Consider the following 25935-nt stretch of genomic DNA (forward strand, 5'->3'; position numbering starts at 1 on the left):
AGTTATTTCCACTATTTTATCTTCCAGGTTACTTATCTGTTCTTCTGCCTCAGTTATTCTGCTATTGATTCCTTCTAGAGTATTTTTTATTTCATTTATAGTGTTGTTCATCATTGTTTGTTTGCTCTTAAGTTCTTCTAAGTCCTTGTTAAACGTTTCTTGTATTTTCTCCATTCTATTCCTGAAATTTTGGATCATCTTTACTATCATCACTCTGAATTCTTTTTCAGGTAGACTGCCTATTTCCTCTTCATTTGTTTGTCTGGTGGGTTTTTACTGTGCTTCTTCATCTGCTGCATATTCCTCTGGTTTCTCATTTTATTTAACTTACTGTGTTTGGGATCTCTTTTTCGCAGGCTGCAAGTTTGTAGTTCCCATTATTTTTGGTGTCTGCCCCCAGTGGGTGAGGTTGGTTCTGTGGCTTGTTAGGCTTCCTGGTGGAGGGGACTGGTGCCTGTGTTCTGGTGGCTGTCGCTGTATCTTTTCCTTCTGGTGGGCAAGGCCACGTCTGGTGGTGTGTTTTGGGGTGTATGTGAACTTAGTATGACTTTAGAAAGCCTCCCTGCTAATGGATGAGGTTGTGTTCCTGACTTGCTAGTAGTTTGGCATTGGGCATCCAGCTCTGGAGCTTGCTGGCCATGGGGTGGAGCTGGGTCTTAGTGTTGAAACGAAGATCTCTGGCAGAGCTCTTGCCAGTCAGTATCATGTGGGTACAGGAGGTTTCTGGTGGTCCAGTATCCTCGGAGGCTCAGACCCGACACCTGGCCAGAACACCAAGACCCTGCTAGCACACAGCTCAGAAGAAAAGAAAGAGAGGAAAAAAAAAAAAAAGACAGAACCCTAGAACAAATGGTAAAAGCAGTGTCTGTTATGGGTCAGCTTGTTTTCTCTCATGTCATCAGAGTTTTTAATGTATAAGCAGAGTTCCATATACAGAATCTTGAAATGTATTATTATTTATATAATTAGAGTAATAGAGTAGCCCTTTATTAATTTCCTTAAAGGCCAGCTCCAGATTTGGGAATGCATGTTTTATTTTTCTTAAGTATACCTAAGCAGTTGACAAAGAGATTTCTAGAAATGAGCTACGTGATCTTTAACACCAGTCTGTGGAACAGATTTGATAATAAAGAAATATCTCATTACTTTTGAGATTTGTGTATTGTACATGTGCCGCTTGGTAACTGAAAACTCTAAAAAGATCAGTATTAACTGGGTTTTGTAGATCTGTCATTCATGCCGTGCCAAAAATCTGTGGAGTAGTTTGTAATTGCCATTGTTTGGTTTATTACAATAAAGAGAACTGATAGGGCTTATGCTATTTGCCTTGTGAGCTGCACTTCATATCAGTCTGTTGCATTAAAATTGCATGCACATATCTTTGCTTATCAGTTTTATTTATCTGTCAGAAATAGAAAAAGGCAGTATGCTTTCAGTATATGGAACCTTATAACAAGCAGGTCAGAAATTATAATCATTATTTTAATAGTCTCGTGCAAATGTATGACTATATGTCTATTTCTATTAATCACCTAAAATATGTTCCTATAGGAAAATACTGTTATTTCCTTTATCATGCTTTGTCAAAGCTTTAAGTATGATTTTAATTGGATTACCTAAGGTACAAATGCAAATCTGCAGAATATAGGATTTTTTTCTCTTCTTTGTCAAATACACATCATTTTTTCTTAGAGCTGCTTCTACAGTTGGACTGTTTGACTATGTTTATAGGTAAGAAACACAAGGAGATTATCTGAAATGCTTTAATTTTCTCCCACAGTAAAAAATCTTCCTAATATTTCTACTCTTAGGCTGCAGGCTTCTCACCTATGAAATTCTCAAGCTCACTAGCAGTCACATCAGATGTACTATGAAATTTTCAGATACCTGTGGTGAGTTAATCCATGCATACACAGATACTTCCTTCAGAAATCCGGTAACCTCTAACAAATGTCACACATCGCCAGCACCACACCCTCATGCCCAGTTCCCACCCCAGTGTACTGGGAATTGATTTTTGCTTCAAGAATGTGGAATGTTCCACACCTCTCATATTTGTCCTACATGTTGCATTGATGAGGGTTGTTTATTGCAGTGATTCTATTAATTTCCTGTTTGAATGGTGCATCTAATGGATTTTTCTTGTGTATGCAGAAAAATTCTGTGTTCTTTTAAACTACCATCCAGTTTTTATAAGGGTATTTTTCTTCCAAAAAGTATAAGTGAGGTATTGTTTAAAGATCTGTCTCATATAGTCAAATCTTCAGCAGTTGCATTGAAAACATGTCCAATAATGGACAAATCATTATTCATAGATAAAGAACTTTGCTGTCCATGAGTTATTGGTCCTGCCAAGTATTACCTTTGTATTTCAAGGGACTTCTGTGTTTTCAGTACTGACTGGTCTTTGTTTCCTGGCAAAACAATTTATAGTTCATTTTCAGATAACTATACATATGGTATTTGTATTTTAATTAAAAAGACTGTTGTTATGTCTGATTCTTATAAGCAGAAATTCATTATAAGGACATTTCTCATTTCCTTGAAATGTTCCCTTCCTTTTTTGCAGGGTTCCTAAATTGCAAAAGCCAGTTAAATTATGTCTTTGGGGAGTTAATTTTTGGCACCATATGTCTCTAAAAATGAGTTAATTTTATCTAAAGCATGTTTGCAATGATATTTATGTTCTGTAATGCACAGAGAGCAATTTAAGGAATCTTCTTAAAGAAAAAACACACTAGTCTACTATTGTTCCAACACAGTAACATACAATGTATGTATAAGCTTACAAAAAAATTCTGTTTATTTAGATTAATATGTTGTTAATATCTGTTTTGCCTTTTAAAACTTTCACTTAGCAAAGTGTCTTCATGATATCAACATGGCTGACATGAAAATGTTATTGCCATTATTCTTATTAGGGATCCGATCTCATGATTTGATAATTTTAGAAAATTTAAATCACACACACAAAAAGTCAGTTGTCTGAGGACTAATTTGACTTTCTCCAAAGCGCCATTAATCAGTTTATGTATCCTTATACTTTTTCAAATGGATGTACCACCAATCCTCCTCTAATTCTAGCAAATTCAAATTCTCATGAAAATAGTTTATGTACGTCTTCTAATTTAGTAGGAAATAAGTTATAAGGTTACTCTTCAACAACTGTATTACATATGTGAGCAGTGTGGAGAAAAACACCAAAATTTTTAGCAATTTATGAAGTGTCTAGAAGTAGTAATACTTTCCTTATTGATGTAAACTCAAATATTTTGGGTAGTTCTTTTATTATGGGTAAGATCACGTCTAGGAGATACGTAACAAAAATCTTGTATTACAAAATAAACACAAAACTCTTGTATGTTAGCAGATGGTCAAGTGTAATAGGATACTTTTTTAAAAACCCAGACTATAATAAATTATCTAAAAGTAATTCCAAGTCATAATATATAGAGGATACCTTTCTTACAGAGATGTCAGCTTAGCCTATGGGCTTTTTTTAATGAAACAATTAAATATACAGTAAGTTACAGAGTTATGTGTAAGCTATAAGTGTTAATGACAAATGACAAAAAGGCTAATGACAAATTTTTGTGTACCTTTACCAGTTTTGTAAATCTTGACATTTGACATATTTGCTTTGGATGATTAAACCAGTATAGATAGATGCACTCAAAACCCTCTATCTGCCTGTTCCTAATATTCTCTTCCTCCTTCTTTCTCCAAGTTAGCCGCTAGCCTTTTTTTTAGTGTTTATCATTTCATCTGTGTTTTTAATACTATGCTTATATAGTAATTAAATTAAAATAACTATTAGTTTTCTTTTTATTTATATAAGTATTGTACTATATATGTCACTTACAATTTTAGTATATTTATTTTAAATGCTAGGATTTAGGGTAGGAACATGCCACAATATATTTTTTCATTACCCAAGTGTAGACAGATTGTTTCCAAATTTTCATTACTGCAACTAATGCTATAAATGAATGTTAATTTGTTTCCTTGAGAACATATTATGACTGTTTCAAAAGGAATATCTCTCAGACTTCAGCATGTGTTACATCACTTGTAGAGCTTGTTAAAACAGCAATTGCTGGGCGCCAGAAATTTCTAATTCAGTGGGTCTGAATGGCTGTTTTCCTAATAAGCTCTGGGGTGATACTGATCCTTCTGGTCTTGAGAACCACTGTTCTAGAATTTGTAGATTTAAGTATGATTTCTGGATCAAAGGAAAAATATGCCTGCAACTTCAATATGTAATGGCAAATTGCTCTTTAAAGTCTTTGTATCAAATTATAAACAAATTTGAACAGTATATGAATGTTCAGGTTTTTTTCACATCTTTACCAACAATTGGTGTGGGCTGCTGGGTTTTTTTTAATAATTGCCAATCTGATGAGTGTGAGGTATATATATTTGTACTCCATTAGAGGTTGAACATGTTTTCAAGTGTTTATAGACCAAATAACTCTCCTTTTCGGTGTATTGCCTATTTGTATCATTTGCCCATTTTTCTGGTGCGTTTATATTGTTTCTTTTATTGATTTCTAGGGGCCCTTTCTATGTTAAAGAAATTAATCCTTGTCAGCTGTGTTATTAATATTTTCTCTAAGCCTGTGGTTTATTTTGTTAGTCTAAGTTTTTTTAAAAATTTGAATGTAATTAAATTTGTCAATTCTTTCCATTAGAATTTATTATTTTAATATTTAGTTTAAAAAATCCTTCCCCTTCTGAAAGTCATAAAGTTAGTCTGTCGTAGTTTCATACAAAAATCTTAGAGTTTAGCTTTCCTTATTTTAATCTACCTTGTTTTTATTAGTTTATATCATGAGTTAAGGATCTAATTTTGTGTTGGGTCCTTGTATAGGGTAAACAAATTATGCCATCCTTTCTCCACTGATTTAAATGCTATCTTTGTCATATTTCAAATTTTTGTATTTTATATGAGTGTCTGTACTGTTCAGCTCTCTTTTCTGATCAACCATTGTTTATCCCTTCCAATGCTGATACTGCTTTTGGTTCCTACAGCTTTGTGACAAGTTTTATATATGGCATGGCAAATTCCTTGAGCTTATTCTCCTATTTCACAATTGTCTTAGGTGTTCCCAGTCCTTTGTTCTTCCGTATGAATTTTAGATCAAGTTTCATGAGCCCCAATGAGATTGTAGACTACTTTGTGAAAAGTTGTCGTGCATGACCATGATTCTCTCTTCCAGTATGTGGACATGTTATATCCCTCCATTTATTCAGTCCTTATTTTATATTTTTCAAAAATGTTTTTTAATTTTCTCTATAAAACCTACATGTTCTTTAACAGATTAAAACCTAGGTATCTTACATTGTGATTATGAATGGGATTTTTAAATTACAATTCAAATTTGGTTATAACTAATTTTTTTTAATGTTACTGATTTTTTTCAATGCTACTCTTGCAGGAAAAATGTTCCTAAACTCTCATTACCTCCTATTATTGGTTTGTAGAGTTTCTTAAATTTTCTCTGTAGATATTCTTCCTCTTATACCTATCCTTTTTTCTTTTATTTTCTTATTGCTTTGGCCAGTAAAATTTTAAACAGAGGTATTGATTCCTGATATCCTTATTTTTCCTTGACATTCATGGGAATGTTTCCAAAGTATCTCCACTTCATAAACTGTCTGTTGGAAGTTTTTGGTTTATACCCTTTATCAGGTTAAAGAAATTTTCTCTGTTCCTTGCTAGTTTGCCACGATAAGTTTTTCATTGTTGATTGTTTTTGTTCAGTGTTGATTCATATCAACATCTTTTGGGAATGATTTTTTTTCTTTACTATATTGATGTAGTACATGAAAATATTTGTGGATAATGAAACATTTTTAAATTTCTGGAATTATTAAATTATAGTTTCTCTGTACTGTCTTCAATTAAAATAATGAGCTCCTGGATGATACAAACCATTCCATCAATCAATAAGTATTTATTGGCACTTCCTTGGCGGCACAGTGGTTAAGAATCTGCCTGCTAATGCAGGGGACATGGGTTCGAGCCTGGTCCGGGAAGATCCCACATGCCACAGAGCAATTAAGCCCATGCGCCACAACTACTGAGCTCACGAACCACAACTACTGAAGCCCACATGCCTAGAGCCCATGCTTCACAACAAGAGAAGCCACTGTGATGAGAAGCCTGCGCACCTCAATGAAGAGCAGCCCCCACTCGCAACTAGAGAAAACCCACGCACAGCAACAAAGACCCAATGCAGCCAAAAATAAACTAATTAATTAATTTTTTAAAAAGTACTTTATAAAAAAATAAGTATTTATTAACCTCTTATTACTAATAAATTAGTTTCAGTCTTAAACCAAGCAACAAATTAGGAGAGTACTTTTACTTTGCACTCAGAAAATACGGATGGTAAGTTATTTCCTTGCTAGGCAAAGAGAAAGAAGAGAAGGAGAGTTAAGAACCTATTGTTAGACCAATCACAAGCACTGAAATTGAAACTGTGATTAAAAATCTTCCAACAAACAAAAGCCCAAGACCAGATGACTCAACAGGTGAATTCTATCAAACATTTAGAGAAGAGCTAACACCTATCCTTCTCCAACTCTTCCAAAATATAGCAGAGGGAGGAACACTCCCAAACTCATTCTACGAGGCCACCATCACCCTGATACCAAAACCAAAGATGTCACAAAGAAAGAAAACTACAGACCAATATCACTGATAAACATAGATGCAAGAACCTATTGTTAACTATTTTTGCATAACAAATTGTGCCAAAACGTAGCAGCTTAAACCGATAAACATTCACTTTCTCAAGAAGCCACAGCTGTGTGTGTGTGTGTGTGTGTGTGTTTCTTGGAAGTAGCACACTATCTTCTGCCATATTCGGTTCAGTATAAGAGAGTCACTAAGGCCAGCCCATACTCAAAGGGAAGAGAATTCTGCTTAATTTCTTAAAGGGAAGAACTATCAAATAATTTGAGGGCATATTTTTAAAGTCACGCTTATGTATACTTTGTTTTCTCTGATATTAAATAACAAATACTTCAACACTACTTCACTCTTTTCACAGTGTGTCCCAACTGTCCCCTTTGGGTTAGGCATAGCAAGGCTTTACTTTATTCTCTTGTCCTCCATAATGAAAACAAGACCATTTTATGCTCCAGCCTAGCCCTGGAAAATATCTGAAAAGGTGGTGCTTTGAAATTTCTAATTCTGTACTAAGAACATGAGAATGGTATAAGATGATATTTTGCTGCGGACTTGATTATGGCTAGTCCTAATTATTTTGAAACGTGTAACTGGAATATCAAATAGTGTTATTTTATTCTTAGCATATTGTGATTTACACGCATGTAAACCCACTTAATTAGAGGTTTTGTGTGTTGTAATATATGCATTATAACATTTAATATTAAAGCCAGGTTTCTGTGATACGTAGGAGTTAGCAGATGTCATGAATTTATGTCGGCAAAGTAACTTGGATTAAAGACAGAATCCATATAATATAGTGTATTAAAACAAGAAAATGGAGACTCTCTCATTCTTGTGACAATATTCATTTATTCTGTTTTACTGTCAAAGCGTATCAAGCTTTAAAATGTTAATACATTTCAAGAGCCTAATCAAATTTAATCAGAAGGTATTTTTACCAAATGTAGAAACGTATACTGTACATTGTATGCAGTGCTCACAAGTGTACATTATATATAATGCTCACACTGACACAAGATCGCCAGCTGTATCTCAATACACCATGTCAAAATGGACATTGACTAGTTTTCCTCTTCATGAATAAGTACGTACGTAGCGATCGTTATCTCAAAAGAAGTATCAGTGAATTCCATCTTTGGGCTTCCTTCAGCAAAGAGCTCACAAAGCAAGTATTAGAACCAAGCTTACCAAGTGTGCTACAGATTCAAACCAGTCAGAAACCATTGTCAGAAAACTCTTCCTCCCTTTTTGCCATTTTAAATGGCTCAGAGTACATACCAGCTGTTTCCTGATTCCACTTTCCTGAAGTGAGGAAGATCCTCATTTCCTCTTTTTGTTTACAAAATGGAGGGCAGTGAAGTTGGGGGTCTTTTTCCAAAATGACTCCCCCTGCTCTAACATTGCTCCTCCTTCGATTTCTATGAGAATATTCCATTCTCTTCCAAAATTCTTGAAATACTTGCCTGGGGCTAAGCCCAGCCCAGTTCGTCTCAATTCCAATGGCTCTCCATTCCATTCTTACTTCTGAATACAGGGCAAGGAATGCCCTTGCTAACCTCCCACCCAGTGTGTTTATGTCCCTCTCTGTCCTTTTTTTTTTTTTAACATCTTTATTGGGGTATAATTGCTTTACAATCATGTGTTAGTTTCTGCTTTATAACAAAGTGAATCAGTTATACATATGTTCCCATATCTCTTCCCTCTTGCATCTCCCTCCCTCCCACCCTCCCTATCCCACCCCTCCAGGCAGTCACAAAGCACCGAGCTGATCTCCCTGTGCTATGCGGTGCTTCCCACTAGCTATCTACCTTACTTTTGGTAGTGTATATATGTCCCTGCCTCTCTCTCGCTCTGTGATACAGAGTGAAGTAAGTCAGAAAGAGAAAGACAAATACCGTATGCTAACACATATATATGGAATTTAAGGGAAAAAAATGTGATGAAGAACCTAGGGGTAAGACAGGAATAAAGACACAGACCTACTAGAGAACGGACTTGAGGATATGGGGAGGGGGAAGGGTGAGCTGTCTCTGTACTTTTTTGTTTCTCTACCACTTGCTTCCTCATCCCACCTCACCTTCCCTAAAATCTGAGTGAGAGGGCAGGAATGTAATCGTTCCAGGAAATGATTATGCTTCAGGAATGTAATCATTGGGATGTTTCATTCCAGAAACACTGGGTTAATTGAAGTCGAAGAGATCAAAAACCACTTCAGTTACTTTGGTTCCAACCTAAATTCAGCATCCAGTTGAAGGATTTTTCCACTCATAACTTAACTCTCTCTCTCTAATTTTCCCTTTCTATATTTTTATGAGTCTTGCATTTACTTGGTTTATTTTTCTCTTCTTCCTTTAATTCGTAAGTTCCTGAACGTCTTATTCACTTATTCACTTTTGACACTAAAATTTTACCAGTTCACTTTATTGAGTTAATATCAATAAGTATTTATTGAGTGATCACTGTCTCCTGACATCTTATAATCGGGCTTTTATCATAACCACTTTCCTAAGAGAGTTGTCTTCATGACCAACTCTTAAATTAACTGTACTCCTGGGTTCTTAAATATTTTCCCATATATATTGTTGATCATCTTATTGTCTTTAATGTGCATCTGTATACGTGTACATGTGACTTTTATTGGATTCTGATTCTTCTCTTTAAGAATGCCTTCAGTTATTCTCTTTCCTGGTTTCTCTTTTTCTAGAGGCTTATTAGCTATAGATTTTTTTTAAGTTTTTTGAGATATTACTCTTTCTTAGTTGATACATTAGGAACTTTTCTACTTAAGTAGCTTCAGTTAACACTTAAAGATGAACTAAGGCCTTTGTGGCTACCTCAAGCTAGAACACAGAAAAGTGAATAAACTTGACTTACTGTATACAGCAGTTTCTCCTCATTTAAGATGTGGGTGTGGGAAATATTATCATCCAATTCACTTTGGTTGATGAGCTCCCACTTGTAAAACCTTCCACACATTGAAGAATGTCCACTTGTAAAAAAAATTATCTTCACTTTTAGGAATTCTACTAGAACTCATCTTCCTCTCATTTGCCTTTTGTCATATTTGTGTATATCATAATAAAAATATAATGCTTCGAGTAAAGTGTTCTATTGTCTTAATGAATATGTCAAGATACAGCACACCCTCCCCCTATTGGCTGTCAGAGCTGGCAGAAAATTTTTTAATATTATATTAAAATATTTTATTTAAATAAATATTAAAATATTACAGAAAAAAAATATTGACAGATTTTCCTCTTCAAAAAGTGATTTACTGTTTAATTCATTAGCCTAAATTATCTGAAATGCCCATAAACTAATTTCAGGTAATGTATTTCGGCATTTAGTAAGCTGAAATATCTACAGTTTCAAGGTTATTTTTTCATCCTAAGTTAACCAATTAACCAAGAATAGAGGCTTTATTTCTCTGTGTGTTTACATAGATACCTATGTGTTGCTCATTTCAATGCATAATGAAGATAATGATGGTAAACAATTCACATGCAACACCAGGTAGCTATTTTAAAAATGGTTACTTTTAAGTAAACTGTGTATTGAAATATGCATACAGAAGAGTCCACAAGTCACATGTGCACTGTTTGATGAAGTTTTGCAAAGGATCCCTTAAATGTAACCAGTACCCAAAACAATAAGTAGAACATAAAATAGCCTCTCTAATGTGACATGTTTTTATTCTGTTACGAAGAAATATTCGATCTGAAATTTTTTGGTGTTTATCTTTTCATTCTGCAAAATACAGCTAAAAACAAATCAACATAAACAATTATCCACATTACCAAAAAATAAAAGCGGTTTCAGTTACAGAATATATTATGGGAAAAAGATTTTAATACAGTTTTTTCCATTAATTTTTATGAAGCTTATTTCTTTGAAAATAACCTAATTATAACAATTCCGTATGGTACAGCTATGCTAACTGTTGAAGTACAAATGTATATTGCCTTGGTAACACTTCTACTGTGTTTTTTGTTTGTTTGTTTGGTTTTAGATTAAAGTTCCAAAAGATAGAGAAATTTCTCACAGGAGAAATCTTTCTTTCTGTGTTTAGATTTCATATTTAAAGTGTCACTTCTAAACGTCGTGTCCACTGTACTTTAGTGCAGTGAGATATTCCTATGTCACATAGTCAGAGGGAGGTGGATTAATAGGGAGTTCGAGCTGGAAAGTTCTTCCCTGTTATTGTTCTCCCTCAGCAGTTGGTGGCTAAGTTAATTCTCTTTAGTTGTGTCATGCTCTAAAGCACACATTGCCAAACCCTGGTAAGGGTTTATGAAGAAAAAAAGAAGCGATGGTGTCCATCAAAGTCTCAAAGTTGCATTTTTAAACTTTGGCTTGACCTGATGTGCCATTCAAAAAAGCTTCGAAAGATTATTTTTTAAAGAAAGGTTCAATATGTCCCGAGGCTATCGGTTTTGAGTTAAACTGGGTGAAGTAGAAATATTTTACTCATCAGCTTTGCAGTCACAGAGTTTGCCTCAGCTAGAACAAAACTGCTGAGGCATTTAGAGAAAATTAACCCCCCATCCTGGCGGCCAGATGTGACTGGTTTCTGATGAATGCACATGAGTGGGCTGAAAAATCAAGAGACTGTGAAATTCCTGTCAGGCCCGTACAGTGCAGAATGGGCTATTGACTGCTTTCTATATTTCCCTCCATCATTCTTCTTGAACACTGCCATTAATTTCCTCTCCTACTCTGACTTGTGTTTTTTCCCCCTCCCTCTTCCCTTTAGTTCTGTCAGCTGCAAAGAAGGATACACAAGTTGTGGCAGAAGCACTTCGAGCTGGTGGTCCTCTACAGCCGTATGAGGCTGGCCAAGTTCCAGACAGACTCTCAAGAGAGTATTCAAAACATATTAGCTGTGCAGGTAGGTGATTGCAGGGAAGTGGGAAAGATCATTCTGATCTAGATTGAAAAGCAAATGATGGGTAGTGTGATGAAGCATTAAAACCATATCCCATCAGAGTTTTATAAATTTTTAACCTCTTTAATAAACTGGAATTGCATGAAGGATGAATTCAGTAAGTTAGCATATACACCATGCATACGTACTTTGGGGGAAAAGGGAGACTGAACTTCTTGCTCACAAACCTCAGAACGGGTTTTTATAAATACATTTGATATAAGTATATATTTTCCAGTCTTCAGGCTTTGTAGATGTCATCCGGCTGTTTAAAAGATACTGTCAGCAGTTGCCTTGTGTTGCTTTTGTGTGAAATCTACTTCAGTGAAAATGACACTGATGTTTACTTTATTTAACTGTTTTCTTTCCCCTTCTGTTTTTGCAAGAGGCTCCTCCTCCCAAGCAGATCTGGAGATGACTTTATTTAAAAAATGAGTAATTAGGGATAAGAATATAACAGTGTTCCAGATGCGTGTGAAATTTTACTATTTGTGTCTGTAAAAACTTTTAATGGATCAGTTGTCCTTATTTTAAGACTCTATTTTAGAAACCCATATTAACTATTTGAACACTATTATTTGAAAACTACTTACATTTTTAAATAAATATTTTGCTATTTGAAATGTTACATATGTATAAAATATAACCTCCCAAAGGAAAACATCCATCACCTGTTCTATCAAAAAAAAAAGAACTACCTCTTCTATAAAAAACAAAAATAATATCACCATAAAAATACATAATTTTTATTAACTTGCGGTATTAGCAATGCATGCTGAAACTAAGCAAACCAAATTCTTTTCTAAATATTTTAATTACATGTGCACGTCATGATGCTTTTACCACAATTAAAAAAAGGATGTTGCAAAGCACTTCCAAAGCTATTTCAAATTTCATTTTTACATGTGGCTGTTTTTGCTATTTTCTTCTGAGGGTATATATATATAGATATGTAGATATATATCCCATATATAAAGTATATGTGCACTTTAACAAGTATATGTACAAATACTTTATATATATGCTTTATATACATACTTTAATAAAGTATATTATATAAAGTATATTTATTTAAGGATTCTGTTGATAATGGATTATAAAAAATTTTTTAATAATAGGAGAACTTTTAAATTTTGAAAAGGTAGTGCTTAAAATATGTAGGTTTAATAGAAATTCGTATGTGAACTTGAGTATAAACTATAACTGCAGTATTTTAGAAGTCAGGAGCATATTTTTTTCCTTAGAAATGTTCGTTAACATTTAGTACATTAAAAATTAGAGTGGCTGTAACCCATGGTTTTCTTTTAAATATTCAAAGGTAAACCTCATGTTCTAATTACTATCTTGGAAAAATCCTATATTTCTTGCCCAACTGTAAACATTCTTAAAAATCTTTCAAATGATAAATTCTCTTTGTGAATTAGGGTATATTTTGAAATATTGAAAACGTCAATAGAAACTATTTGAATATGGGTAAAATGAATTCTCAATCCATAATCTTCAACAGTCCTTATTCTAATTTTTCATTAGAAATTAGAAATTCTTTACCAAACTTGATTTTAAATTACTTATTTTTATGGTTTTCACGTACCAGCTGAAGTGAAAGGATAGAAATGATTGTACAGTATTGAAATTCAACTCCTCAACACCTAGAGATACAGCAGCAAGGCTGGATCATATTTGGGGAACTTGAGGAGCATAACTTAGTGGATTCTTTTCTTATCTACTGGAGAGACCTTCCATTTAGAAGATTTCAATTTTGGCTTTTAATCAAATTTTGAAAATATAATTTTCAGGATCTTGTCATAAAACTATAGAAACATGTGAAATCCTCTGGGTTAAGTCAAGTCCAAACCCCTCAACATGGTACACAATGCCCAACTCCTGCTAACCTTGCCAGCTTCATCCATCTCCATACAAGTTCCTTCAGTCAATTGCAGTCACTCCAAAATTCCTACTAATCATGACACCTTCTATTCAACTCCTTCTTCCACTCCTGTGCTTATATTCTTCCCTCTTTCTGCAATATTATTGCTTACCTTCCTGTTAAAGAACACCTGACTCAAATCAAACATCTCCTCTGCAAAATCCTTCCCGAGTGCTTCACCCACCTTCCTCTACCCAATGAATTAATTTAGATCTTCCTTGACCTCCTACTGTACTCTGTGCATACCACCATACCACAGTGGTATTTTCAGCAGCTAACACTTCCTACTTGTTGGTAAGGTCCCCTTCCTGGAGGATTCTAAACTCCCTTGGGACTTTATACCATCAGTGAAATTAGCTCAATTCTTGTTCTATTTTTAAGGGTGTATGGTAGCAAGGCCACTAAGGGAATCTCAAAGTATTCCATGCCCGTATTGTTTTCACTTATTATATCCAGTCTTTAAAAAGAAAAACATTACATTGTAAATCAACTCTACTCAAATAAAAATTAATTAAAAAAGAAAAGAAAAAGAAAAACATGGTAGAGTGATTTAATATGTTACCAGAGTGAGTCTGCAGGCGTCAATCTCTACAGTTTGACTCAACATGACTAAAAATTGCTTAACAAACCAGATGCCGTTGCTCTCTATGTTTATGATTCAGTAGCATGTCCACTTTGGGCAATCTAATGTTTTATATTTTGAAGGTAGTATTATAATGATGCCATGAGATATTAGTGAACTATTTGATGAGAAAATCATCTGATGAACCTTCTGAAAAATAAATGGTATATAACTGATATTGAGCAAAAAGCAATTCAAAATAAATGTTGAGCAGAAAAAGGAGACTGTATCATCCTTGGGCTTGGAGGAATTCCTTGCCAGACCATCAAAAAGCATAATTGGCAGCTCTGCAGATGGCAGAAAACCAGGTGGGCCAGATAAGCTTTTGAATTACATGATCAAGCAGGAAGCAATAAAATGAACTATATTCTGGAATGAGGAATTAGTATATTTAACTTTGCAGCCATTTATGTCAATATCTGTGTAGGGATTTTAGTTCACAGCAATTTTAATATAAGCCAAAGTGAACTACTACAAACTTAGAACCAGTGCCACGTTCCAGCTCTAGCAAGCACATAAGACTTCTTGACTCTGACCATGTACAGTATATTTGACAGTCCTAACCTCACATCTGAGCCCCTATAAAGTAAGTACTGTTATTTCATTTTAACATCATTATTTTTCTCTTTGTATTTTTAATGTATTTAATGCTGTGAGATTTAATACCTCTTTGGCATCTTATTTAGAAAAAAGACTCATTGTTAACTCATCATTTAAGTGAAAAAATGTGATACAGCTACAGCATGTTAATGTGATCTTATCCTGCATAAGCACAAGTGTTTTCTCTGGTTAAAGATGATACTCCCATTGCACTTTTTTCAAAAGTTGAGTACATCTGCAGTATTTTATACAGATTTGGAAAGCATAGTTTAAGGGCCATATTGATTTACTTGAGAGCAGCAATTTAAGAGAGATGAGGAATATATAAAATTTAGAATGCTTAATTATAGAAGGAAAAGACTTTGTCCCAAACATCTAAATGACCACCAAATGAAGGTCAACACATGAATATTTTGATGAGCTCTAGAGGGCAACATCTAGACCAATGATGGAAGAGTTTGGAAGGTGGGTTTGGGCTCAATAGGAATACATTTTCTAACAGGTGATGCTGTCCAGATGTGCACTGCTGATACTCAAGCAGACGTTACTGCAGTGGTTGAGGGAAAGCAAATGGTCTAAGAGTCAGCCAGAGAGCACCTCCTCAGGCAGGGCTCCTCCTGGAATGCTCTCCTGACCTCCTTACACAACATCTATGTGTGTCTGTACCTCTTCACCCACTAGAATGTGAGCCTTCTCAGTTGGAAAACATGTCTTATTTGTTCATCTTTATCTTGCTGGCACCAACTATAGTTCTCAAAACATAATAAGTACTCAGAAATAATTGGTGAGTGAATTTATTATTAAGTGAATTGGTTTATTAAGATTGAATGTGATAACCTCAAAGGCTCTCTACAGCTCTTGGTGCCTACAGTTTTGTAGTTAATACACAAAAAGCTTTGCCAGGAATTTTGATGGCACAGAGGTAAGGTATTTAATCATTTCTCTCACACACACACACAGTACCTATAGGGGCAGCCCAAATTTCCTATTTCTGGAAGAAAACTGTACAAATGAAAAGAAACCAGAAAAAACACAGGATAAAAATCTAAAATCACTTAATAATGTGATATAAAAGAAAATCTCTGAAGCTATGTGATCTCTTTAAAGACAAAAGAGATGATAGAAATTTGGATTTTTAAAATAAATTCATTTAGAGATATTATGATTGAGGAATAGCATTACATTGCTAAGCCTTACTGATTAACTCTAGATAGTAGTAGAAAGTATTTAAAAATAGTTGTCAGGGGCTTCCTTGGTGGCGCAGTGGTTGAGAGTCCGCCTGCCGATGCAGGGGACACGGGTTCGTGCCCCGGTCCGGGAAGATCCCACATGCCGCGGAGTGGCTGGGCCCGTGAGCCATGGCCACTGAGCCTGCGCGTCTGGAGCCTGTGCTCCGCAACGGGAGAGGCCACAACAGTGAGAGGCCCGTGTACTGCAAAAAAAAAAAAAATAGTTGTCAGTAGTAAGAATATCTACTAGAAGTTCTAGAAATAAGATTTGTCACTCCCAAACTACTAGAGAAAAGAAAGTACCATAAAAAGTTGAAAAATTCAAAATGCAGGGAAGAGGACAGAAAGAGTATAAAAATGTACAAAATAAGTCCAAACATATTAGTAATCATAATAACTAAATGGTTTCATTACACAGTTTAAAGTAACAGTTTTACAGATTGGTCATAAAAGCAAAATCTATCTCATTTGGAAGATATGTACTTCAGACAAATAGAAACAGAATGAAGAGCTTAGATAAAAAGAATAAGAAGTTCTAATTCAAAAAGAGAGAGACTTGAAAGCAAAAAGAATTAATACATTCAAATATGGATATTTCACATTGATAAAATATATAACCAATTAAGGCATATCAATCATGAACTTAATGCACATGACAACATAACTTCAGAATATATAAAGTAAGAACTGATTGAAAACCAGAGAAAAATTTTAAAATTTACAATCACAACAGGCAATATTAGCACATCTCCTTGAACTTTTTAAGAATAAAAGAAAATAAAGGGTATCACATAACAAAACCTGGAAGTTTTGATTCAACCACAGAGAAATTCAACTTTAGAAAATACATTAATGTAATTTAATATAATGACAAGTTAAAGGAGAAATATTATATATGATTACTCAATATATGCTGAAAAACATTAGTTATCAAGGTAACATATACTTACTCTAATAAAAGTCATGAAAGAATTTAGAACAAAACTCCCTTGATAAAATGTACTAAGTGATAAATTACTGGAAGCATTTTATTAAAATCAGGACAAAAGTAAGTATTCCTGGCTATAGTCATTATTGTGCATCACTGCTCTGAAGCCTTAGTAGTAAGTCAAGAAAAATAAATAAGAGGTATAGCTACTGTGTGGGAAAAGGGCAAAACTATCATTATGGTCTGATAATATGGTGTTTCTCTTAGAAAATCTAGGAGAATCAACCGGAAAAGCATTACAGTCAAAAAGGCAGTTCTTTTAAATGGCAGCCTGAATTATAGAGTTCCTAAGGATAAACCTAACAAAAAGTTAGCTTAGTCCTTTTGCAGAAAAGCTTCTAAGCAATACTAAAATGATATAAGCAAAGACCTAAATAAAAGTAAATATATATCATTTTCATGGATGAGGAGATTATACACATTGGGAACATGCCAATTTTTTTTAAGTTTCACATTTGAAAAATCCACAAATTCAATATAATCATACTCAAAATCCAGACAAGATTTTTCAATGAAGCTTGAGAAAGTGATTCTAGATGTCTTTGGAAGATAAAAATTCACAGGAATAGCTCTGACATTTTTTAAAAAGAAATATTGGTGCTGGAGTGAGGAATTTATGCCGTTGCAGAGCAAAACACATCAGGAAGCTATATTAATTAAATTAGAACAGCATAACACTGATTCAGGAACAGATCAAAACATCTCTAAAATGCAACAGAGCAGTTGGTAAACTTTTTCTTTAAAGGGTCAAATAGTAAATATTTTAAGCTTTGCGGGACATTCAGTCTCTGTTGCAATTACTCAACTCTGCCTTGTAGTAGGAAAGCAGCCTTAAAGAATAGTATATGAATAGATGGAACTGTGTCCCAGTAAGATTTCATTTACAAAACAGGCAGCAGGCCGGAGGCTATGTCCTGAAATAGAGCATCCAGGAATGCCCCACAATTATTTGGAATTTAGAATACAATGAAAGTAGGATGTCAAATTGTATATCATGAAGGTGGACTATTCACTTCCCAGCTATCTGAGGGATAAAAGTAAATACTCAAGGGATAAAGTAAAATAGATTATTGTATATGTTTATATAAACTGTAGAATAAGCATTAAAAATCTATAATATCTTTTTTTAAAATACAGACTACTGAATAGTATTGAGGTAAGAAAGACCTTCTTAAATGAGGGAATAAAATCATTAAGGAAAATATTGTTAAATTTGACTACCAAAAAATAAAAATATTTTCATGAGAAAAGATACAATAACAAAACAGACAAAATTTCTTACCCTCATGAACTTACATTTCAATGGGGAAAACAAGACAGTAAACAAGTTAAAGCTGTAGTGATGCTATGCACTAAGGAGAAAAATAAAATATGGAAGGGGCATATGAAATGACAAGGGAGGTATGAAATGCATTTTAGCAGTGCATTTTTCCTTATTACTTGTGGAAATAAATAGCTCAAAATAGTTTAAAGGGTAAACATTTTTACTTGTTTAATCTATCTCCTTGTTGAACTGAAAATATCAACTTAATGGCTTGAATACCAGAGTTTGAGTTTTAGGGTGGGTGAGTTGGTGAGTTGTTTGACTGCTTGTTTGGTGGTATCATCTGGGATGTGGAACAGGTATAAACAGCATATACCCAAGGGTCGCTGTGAGAATCGGATGATGATGTATGCAGTATGCTCGGTACACAGTCAACAGTTTACAACATTAACTCACTTTCTTCTTTTTTCTCCCCTTGATACTGTTGTAAGGTGATCCCCAAACGGCAACAACTTCTTGCCAAAATTTGCCTAAATCAATTAATCACAGAAGCATTTATACCTTCTAGTCTTGCCACCTTCAGAACTTGCAACTCCATGTCTGACATCATTTCAAACTCTTGAGAATTTGAGAAACTACATATAGGTACACAACACACCTTGTCATATAATGTAACAAAAAAAAATGCTTGGTTGACTTCAAATCTTTTAATGATTCTTGCCTCAATTATTAAAGTATGCATAAATACATAAAATAAAAAAAAGAATTAAATGTTCTAAGTTAAAACACCCAGATAAATGAGCTACATTTTACCCAGTATCTTCTGTTAAATGTAAAGTCAGCATTCCACCCTCATCCAAGGCTGACTATAGCTAAGAAATAAATGCCTGTTGCCAAGGTCAATTCAGAACCAGAAAATTGTGGGTGAAAGAGAACTTATAAGTTCATTTCTTCTATACTTCTATCTTTGGGATGGATTGTTTCATTGTCTTTCTATGTCGAAAGTATACCATGGTTTTTTGGGGTTTTTTTCAATTTTTATTGAAATATAGTTGATTTACAATGTTGTGTTAGTTTCAGGTATACAGCAAGGTGATTCAGTTATACACACACACACACACACACATACACACATATATTCTTTTCCATTATAGATTATTACAACATATTGAGTATAGTTGCCTGTACTATACAGTACGTCCTGTTGGCTATCTAGTTTATATATAGTAGCATGTATATTTTAATCCCAAACTCGTAATTTATCCCACCCTGTCCTCTTTGGTAAACATAATTTCTATGTCTGTGAATCTATTTCTGTTTTGTAAATAAATTCATTTGTGTCATTTTTTTAGATTCCACATATGAGGTGTATCATATGACATTTGTCTTTCTCTGTCTGACTCACTTCACTTAGTATGATAATCTCCAGGTCCATCCATGTTGGTACAAATGGCATTATTTCATTCTTTTTAATGTCTGAATGATATTCCACATGTATATGTACCACATCTTCTTTATCCATTCATCTGTTGATGGACATTTAGGTTGCTTCCATGTCTTGGCTAATGTGAACAGTGCTGCTATGAACATTGGGGTGCATTATCTTTTTGAATTACAGTTTTCTCTGGATATATGCCCAGAAGTGGGATCACTGGATCATATGGCAACTCTATTCTTTAGTTTTTTAAGGAACCTCCATACTATTCTCCATAGTGGCTGAACCAATTTACATTCCCATCAACAGTGTAGAAGATTTCCTTCCCCTCCACACCCTCTCCAGCATTTATTATTTGTAGACTTTTTGATGATGGCCATTCTGGCCAGTGTAGGTATACCTCATTATAGTTTTGATTTGCATTTCTCTAATAAGTAGCAATGTTGAACATCTTTTCATATGCCTGTTGGCCATCTGTGTGTCTTCTTTGGAGAAAAGTCTATTTAAATCTTTTGCCCATTTTTTGATTAGGTTGTCTGTTTTTCTGTTACTGAGTTGTTGTATGAGCTGTTTGTATATTTTGGAAATAAACCCTTGTCGGTCACATCATTTGCAAATATTTTCTCCCATTCCGTAGGTTGTCTTTTTGTTTTGTTTATGGTTTCCTTTGCCGTGCAAAAATGTTTAATTAGATTCCATTTGTTTATTTTTGCTTGTTTCCTTTGCTTTCAGAGGCTGATCCAAAAAAAAAATATTGTGATTTATGTCAAAGAGTGTCCTGCCTGTGTTTTCCTCTGAGAGTTTTATAGTATCTGGTCTTACATTTAGGTCTTTAATCCATTTTGAGTTTATTTTTGTATATGGTGTTAGAGAATGTTCTAATTTCATTTTTTACATGTGTCTGTCCAGTTTTCCCAGCATCACTTATTGAAGAAACTTCTCTCCATTGAATATTCTTTTCTTCTTTGTTGTAGATTAATTCACCATAGGTGCATGGGTTTATTTCTGGGCTTTCTAGCTTGCTCCATTGATCTATATGTCTGTTTTTGTGCGAGTACCATACTGTTTTGATTACTGTAGCTTTGTAGTATAGCCTGAAGTCAGGGAGCCTGATTCCTCTAGCTCCATTCTTCTTTCTCAAGTTGCTTTGGCTATTCAGGATCTTTTTGTTTCCATAAAATTAAAAAAAAATTTTTTCTAGTTCTGTGAAAAATGCCATTGGTAATTTGATAGGGATTGCATTAAATCTATCAGTTGCCTTGGGTTTTATAGTCATTTTAACAATATTGATTCTTCCAGTCCAAGAACATGCTATATCTTTCCAACTGTTTGTGTCATCTTCAGTTTCTTTCAACAACATCTTATAGTTTTCAGAGTACAGGACTTTTGCTTTCTTAGGTAGGTTTATTCTTAGATATTTTATTCTTTTTGATGTGATGGTAAATGGGATTGTTTCCTTAATTTCTCTTTCTGCTATTTCCTTGTTAGTGTATAGACACACAACAGATTTCTGTATATTAATTTTGTATCCTGCAACATTACCAAATTCATTGATAAGATCTAGTAGTATTCTGGTGGCATCTTTAGGATTTTTTATGTATAATATCATGTCATCTACAAACAGAGACAATTTTACTTCTTTTCCAATTTGGATTCCTTTTATTTCTTTTTCTTCTGTGATTGCTGTGGCTAGGACTTCCAAAACTATGTTGAATAAAAGTGGTGAGAATGGCCATCATCAAAAAATCTACAAAAAATAAATGCTGGAGAGGGTGTGGAGAAAAGGGAACCCTCTTGCACTGTTGGTGGGAATGTAAATTGATAACTGCCACTATGGAGAACAGTATGGAGGGTCCTTAAAAAACTACAAATAGAACTACCATATGACCCAGCAATCCCACTACTGGGTATATACCCTGAGAAAACCATAATTAAAAAGAGTCATGTACCAAAATGTTCATTGCAGCTCTATTTACAATAGCCAGGACATGGAAGCAACCTAAGTGTCCATCAACAGAACAGATAAAGAAGATGTGGCACATATATACAATGGAATATTACTCAGCCATAAAAAGAAACGAAATTGAGTTATTTGTGGTGAGGTGGATGGACCCCCAAAAGATATATGCATAAAAGTCATACCTAAGTACATTGTAGTCAGTGTCTGAAAACTAAAAATAAAATTAATGATAAAGATAAAATCTAAAATCAGCCAAAGAAAAGGAAATAAAAAATTACTTCTAACTTCTTATCAGAAACTATGGAGAACAGAAGACATAGAAGAATATGTTTAAACTGCTGAAAGAAAAAAATGAACCCAGAATTCTCTATCCAGCAAAAATATCAAGTCTATAAACCTAATTCTAACCATATTAAAATTTATATTAAATAGAAATGGACTAAAAACCCTAATTAAAAAACAGATATAGTACATTAGATAAAGATACAAGACAAATATAATTGTCTGTAAATAATACAGTTTAAATATGAAGTCACTATAGGTTAAAAGTATAAGGATGGAAAAAGACATGCAATACAACACCAAACATAATACAGTTGGAGAGGCTACATTAATATCAGATAAATTAAACTTCACAATTAGAAAAGTTACCAGGTATCAAGAAGGTCATTTCATTAAGAGAAAGAATCAAGCACATATAACAATCATAAATGTGTATGCATGTAATAAGAAAATTTCAAATACATAAGGCAAATACTTAAAACTTAAAGTAGAAGTAAAAAGATGCCTAATCATAGTTTGTGATTTCAGTGCTCCTCTTTCGGGAATTGATAGAACATACAGACAGAAAATCAGTAAGAACATGGAAGAATTGTACAATGCTATCAACCAACTTGACCTAATTGACATTTATAGAACATTCCATTCAACAAGAGCTGGAATATGCATTGTTTTAAAGTGCATAGTAACATTTCCAAATACAGACCATATACTGAGTCATAAAACAAGTCTTAATAAATTTAAAAGGATCAAAATAGTAAAAAGAAAAAGTTGCCTGATCACAATGGAGTTATTAGAAATCAATCATTAAAAGATACTTGAAAAATGCCCCCAATATTTGGAAATTAAGTCACACAGTTTTAATCATGTGGGTCAAAAACTGAATTATAAAAAAAAGTAGAAACTATTTTGAATAGAATAAATTACCCCATATAGTGGAACTGACAGTTTGAGGGGCATGAAACTGAATAGTTCCCTTCAGGTAAAATTAGAGGACCTGTATGGTGGATCATAGGGCTGGGGTAAAGAAGAGTACAAAAAGAGGTCAGAAAAGGATCAGGGCCAGATCTCCAGTGGGCCCAACTTAGGGAATGTCTCTATTGTTTAATTAGCACCTAAACTTAGCCTTTACCATATAGAACCTAGGACAGCACCTGGGGATATCCTAATAAAGATGTGGAATAAATGAATCAAGTTCTTCTTGACCGTTAATGTAACCAAGTCAACATTGTTCTTTCCATGTGTTGACATGGCTGTCAAATGATTGATTTAAGTGTGTCTAAGAGCTCCTTTATTGCCCCTAGAGGCTGTACTTCTGTTTCGCTCAAAATGACTTCCACTTACTCTGTTCATACCTTTTACTCTTTAATTCTTTTGGTTTTGTTACATATGGTATTGGCCTTCTGACCCTTTTGCCTCTCAAAATATTTGGATGTTGCTCTCTGACATCATCCATTGGTGCCTTTGGGCAACAACGGTAATTGCATTACCTATCTTCCTTCCATTTGAAGATAAACAAAGGAGAACCTCAATTTAAATATTGATATCAAAATGGAAATACATTCGTTTCACACATACATCAATGTGATGTAGATTCAGGAGGTTAATAAAGTATTTGTCAATGTTAAATTGGGCTTCCCTGGTGGCGCAGTGGTTGAGAGTCCGCCTGCCAATGCAGGGTACACGAGTTCGTGCCCTGGTCTGGGAAGATCCCACATGCCATGGAGCGGCTAGGCCCGTGAGCCATGGCCACTGAGCCTGCGCGTCCGGAGCCTGTGCTCTGCAACGGGAGAGGCCACAACAGTGAGAGGTCCACGTACCCCCCCACCAAAAAAAAAAGATTCCATGAAATTAAATTATCTACTCCCTTTATTATATTAAATAACATGCTAAAACAAAAATGGATTCCTTTTTTAAAATAAAATAAGCCTATTCAGGATTGTTTATATAAAGATATACATTTTTATGTGTTCTCACTTTTTTCTTGGACTTAAGCAAAATAATACTCGCATTTTTACTTTTTTTTAATTCACCTTATACAGGCAGTACATTTTTCAAGTGGAGGAGCCATGTCAGTAATGTGGAGGAGAGGAGTTTTTCAAAGACAGAACTTTAAGTTTGAAAATCAGTGACTAATGGAGCATATCCAGTAGTTATTTTTCATACAACTTAGCATCATCATTATATAATGATGCTGCTTAGATGTGAGATTAACTCGGACACATAATTTTTTATCCAAAAGTATCAGGATTATAGAACAATGAACAGAGCAGTTATAACGAGAGGAAAATATTAAGATAAAAAAATTTTAATACAAAAAAAGATAAAATTTGAAGTAGACTTGTTATTCACATATGGTGCCAAATCTATCATTGATAAAGAGGAAAATTATGAAGATGGAGAAAAATGACTCAGAAAACTATCATGTGGGAATGAGATGTGATAGAGTTATGGTAAACAAGCCTCACTTCTTAAAATTTAATATAAAGCGTACACCAAGTGGGAACTAAAGTACACTGCAATGCATCGCTTACCTCAGTCCAACATGATGAGAGAAGTTTTACCTTTGGATTTTCATTTTTGAAAGGATCTGCACATATTATCGTAACGGGGAAATAATCCAGATGTTGACCAAACCTTGACTTGAAAACTCTCCTCATTCCTTCCCCTACATCATATCCCTCAGTTGGTAAAGGAAATATTCTCCAAACTAGTTCTGACGACCTCTCTGAAAAGAACTATAATCCAGGCAAATATAAGAAGTAAACTTACCTCATATTTACAAAGCAGGTTTCGGTTTCACGCATACCTGATTTGGGAACTATCACAGCCTTCACTGATTGGAGAGGAAGACCTGTTGCCCTATTTAGGGGTTTGGTAACTGAGATGGAGAAAAGCTGAGGGATTTGTCCACAGATTCATGGCCAGCAAGTGATGAATCTTTTAACACCTCGTCAACTATGATTTCTACCTCTCATCTCTCTTCATTAAAAATCAGTCTAAGATCTCTTCAAATTGAGCCTTTGTTGGAGTCACTTCACTAGAAAGAAGGAAGGTCACAGACCCACACAGTTAAATCTGGAAAGTTAAGTCATGAGGAAATATTAAAGGACACTGTCATTACCTTATGGAATATATAGACCTCTGCATTTCTTAAGCGAATATGAGCCTGCTTCAGTTATTACCACCAGGCCCTCACTTTGTCAAACGTCTATCATTTTATAGGTACACACTTCATTCTGTATCACACATTTGAAGATAACTTCTTTACTAAAACAAAGCTGCTTCATGGAAGTCCCTGCGTGTCTGTCATTACCTGAAATAATTATGGTATTTCAACACAGCTCCAGTAAATGTGCTGATAGACATATCATAGATTATAAACGCATCTATTGAAATGCTAACCATGGCTGCAAAGCAGATTATCTTATTTAAAAACACTGGTTTTAAAATTTAGACATTTAATTTAATTATCTTTTCCCAGAAGTATATAAGGAAATCAGAAACCTAGTGTGAATAACATTATCTTCACAGAAATGAAAACTTGCAAGAGCATTTTTTTGCTACAAACTCAATAATTTTAGTATAATCACTAACTATGTTTTTGTTTTACAGAACCAGTATGATTTGAAAAAAGAATAAAATTGCTTTTAAAGTACAAAAATAATTATGAACCACTTGAAACGTAATGTCTGTGTTTTATTTCTCATCAGAATTCATTAGTGTGTAACATCAATAATTTAGCCCATCATTTGCCAACACTGACTTGGCTCAGTAGTTCAATCATGTAACCCTGTAAACTCACTTTCCATTAAAATGAATGTTGCTGACAAAGGATAACTAAAGAAATACTTCATTTATTAACTAAAGAGGTACTTCATTTATCAACATTTTTAAATTAGGAGTTTGGGGCCACAGAAGCTTAGCTGGATGATTTATTTGAAGGATCTTTATATTAGACCTAAAGACTTTTTCCAAATCGTACGATGCTACCCACAACGATAATC

General features: G+C 34.2%; 1 protein-coding gene across 1 annotated transcript in view; it reads left to right on the forward strand.

Annotated features, from left to right (window-relative positions):
• The window catches only part of CCDC178 (coiled-coil domain containing 178), a 370210-nt gene that overhangs the window by 323750 nt on the left and 20525 nt on the right, over nucleotides 1-25935 (forward strand). The window contains exon 19 of the mRNA XM_060170501.1: nucleotides 11454-11588. Coding sequence (XP_060026484.1) covers nucleotides 11454-11588 — 135 coding nt within the window. The remainder of the gene's footprint in view (nucleotides 1-11453; nucleotides 11589-25935) is intronic.

The sequence above is a fragment of the Lagenorhynchus albirostris genome, chromosome 14 (genome assembly GCF_949774975.1).
Source record: "Lagenorhynchus albirostris chromosome 14, mLagAlb1.1, whole genome shotgun sequence".
In the NCBI taxonomy this organism is placed as follows: domain Eukaryota; kingdom Metazoa; phylum Chordata; class Mammalia; order Artiodactyla; family Delphinidae; genus Lagenorhynchus; species Lagenorhynchus albirostris.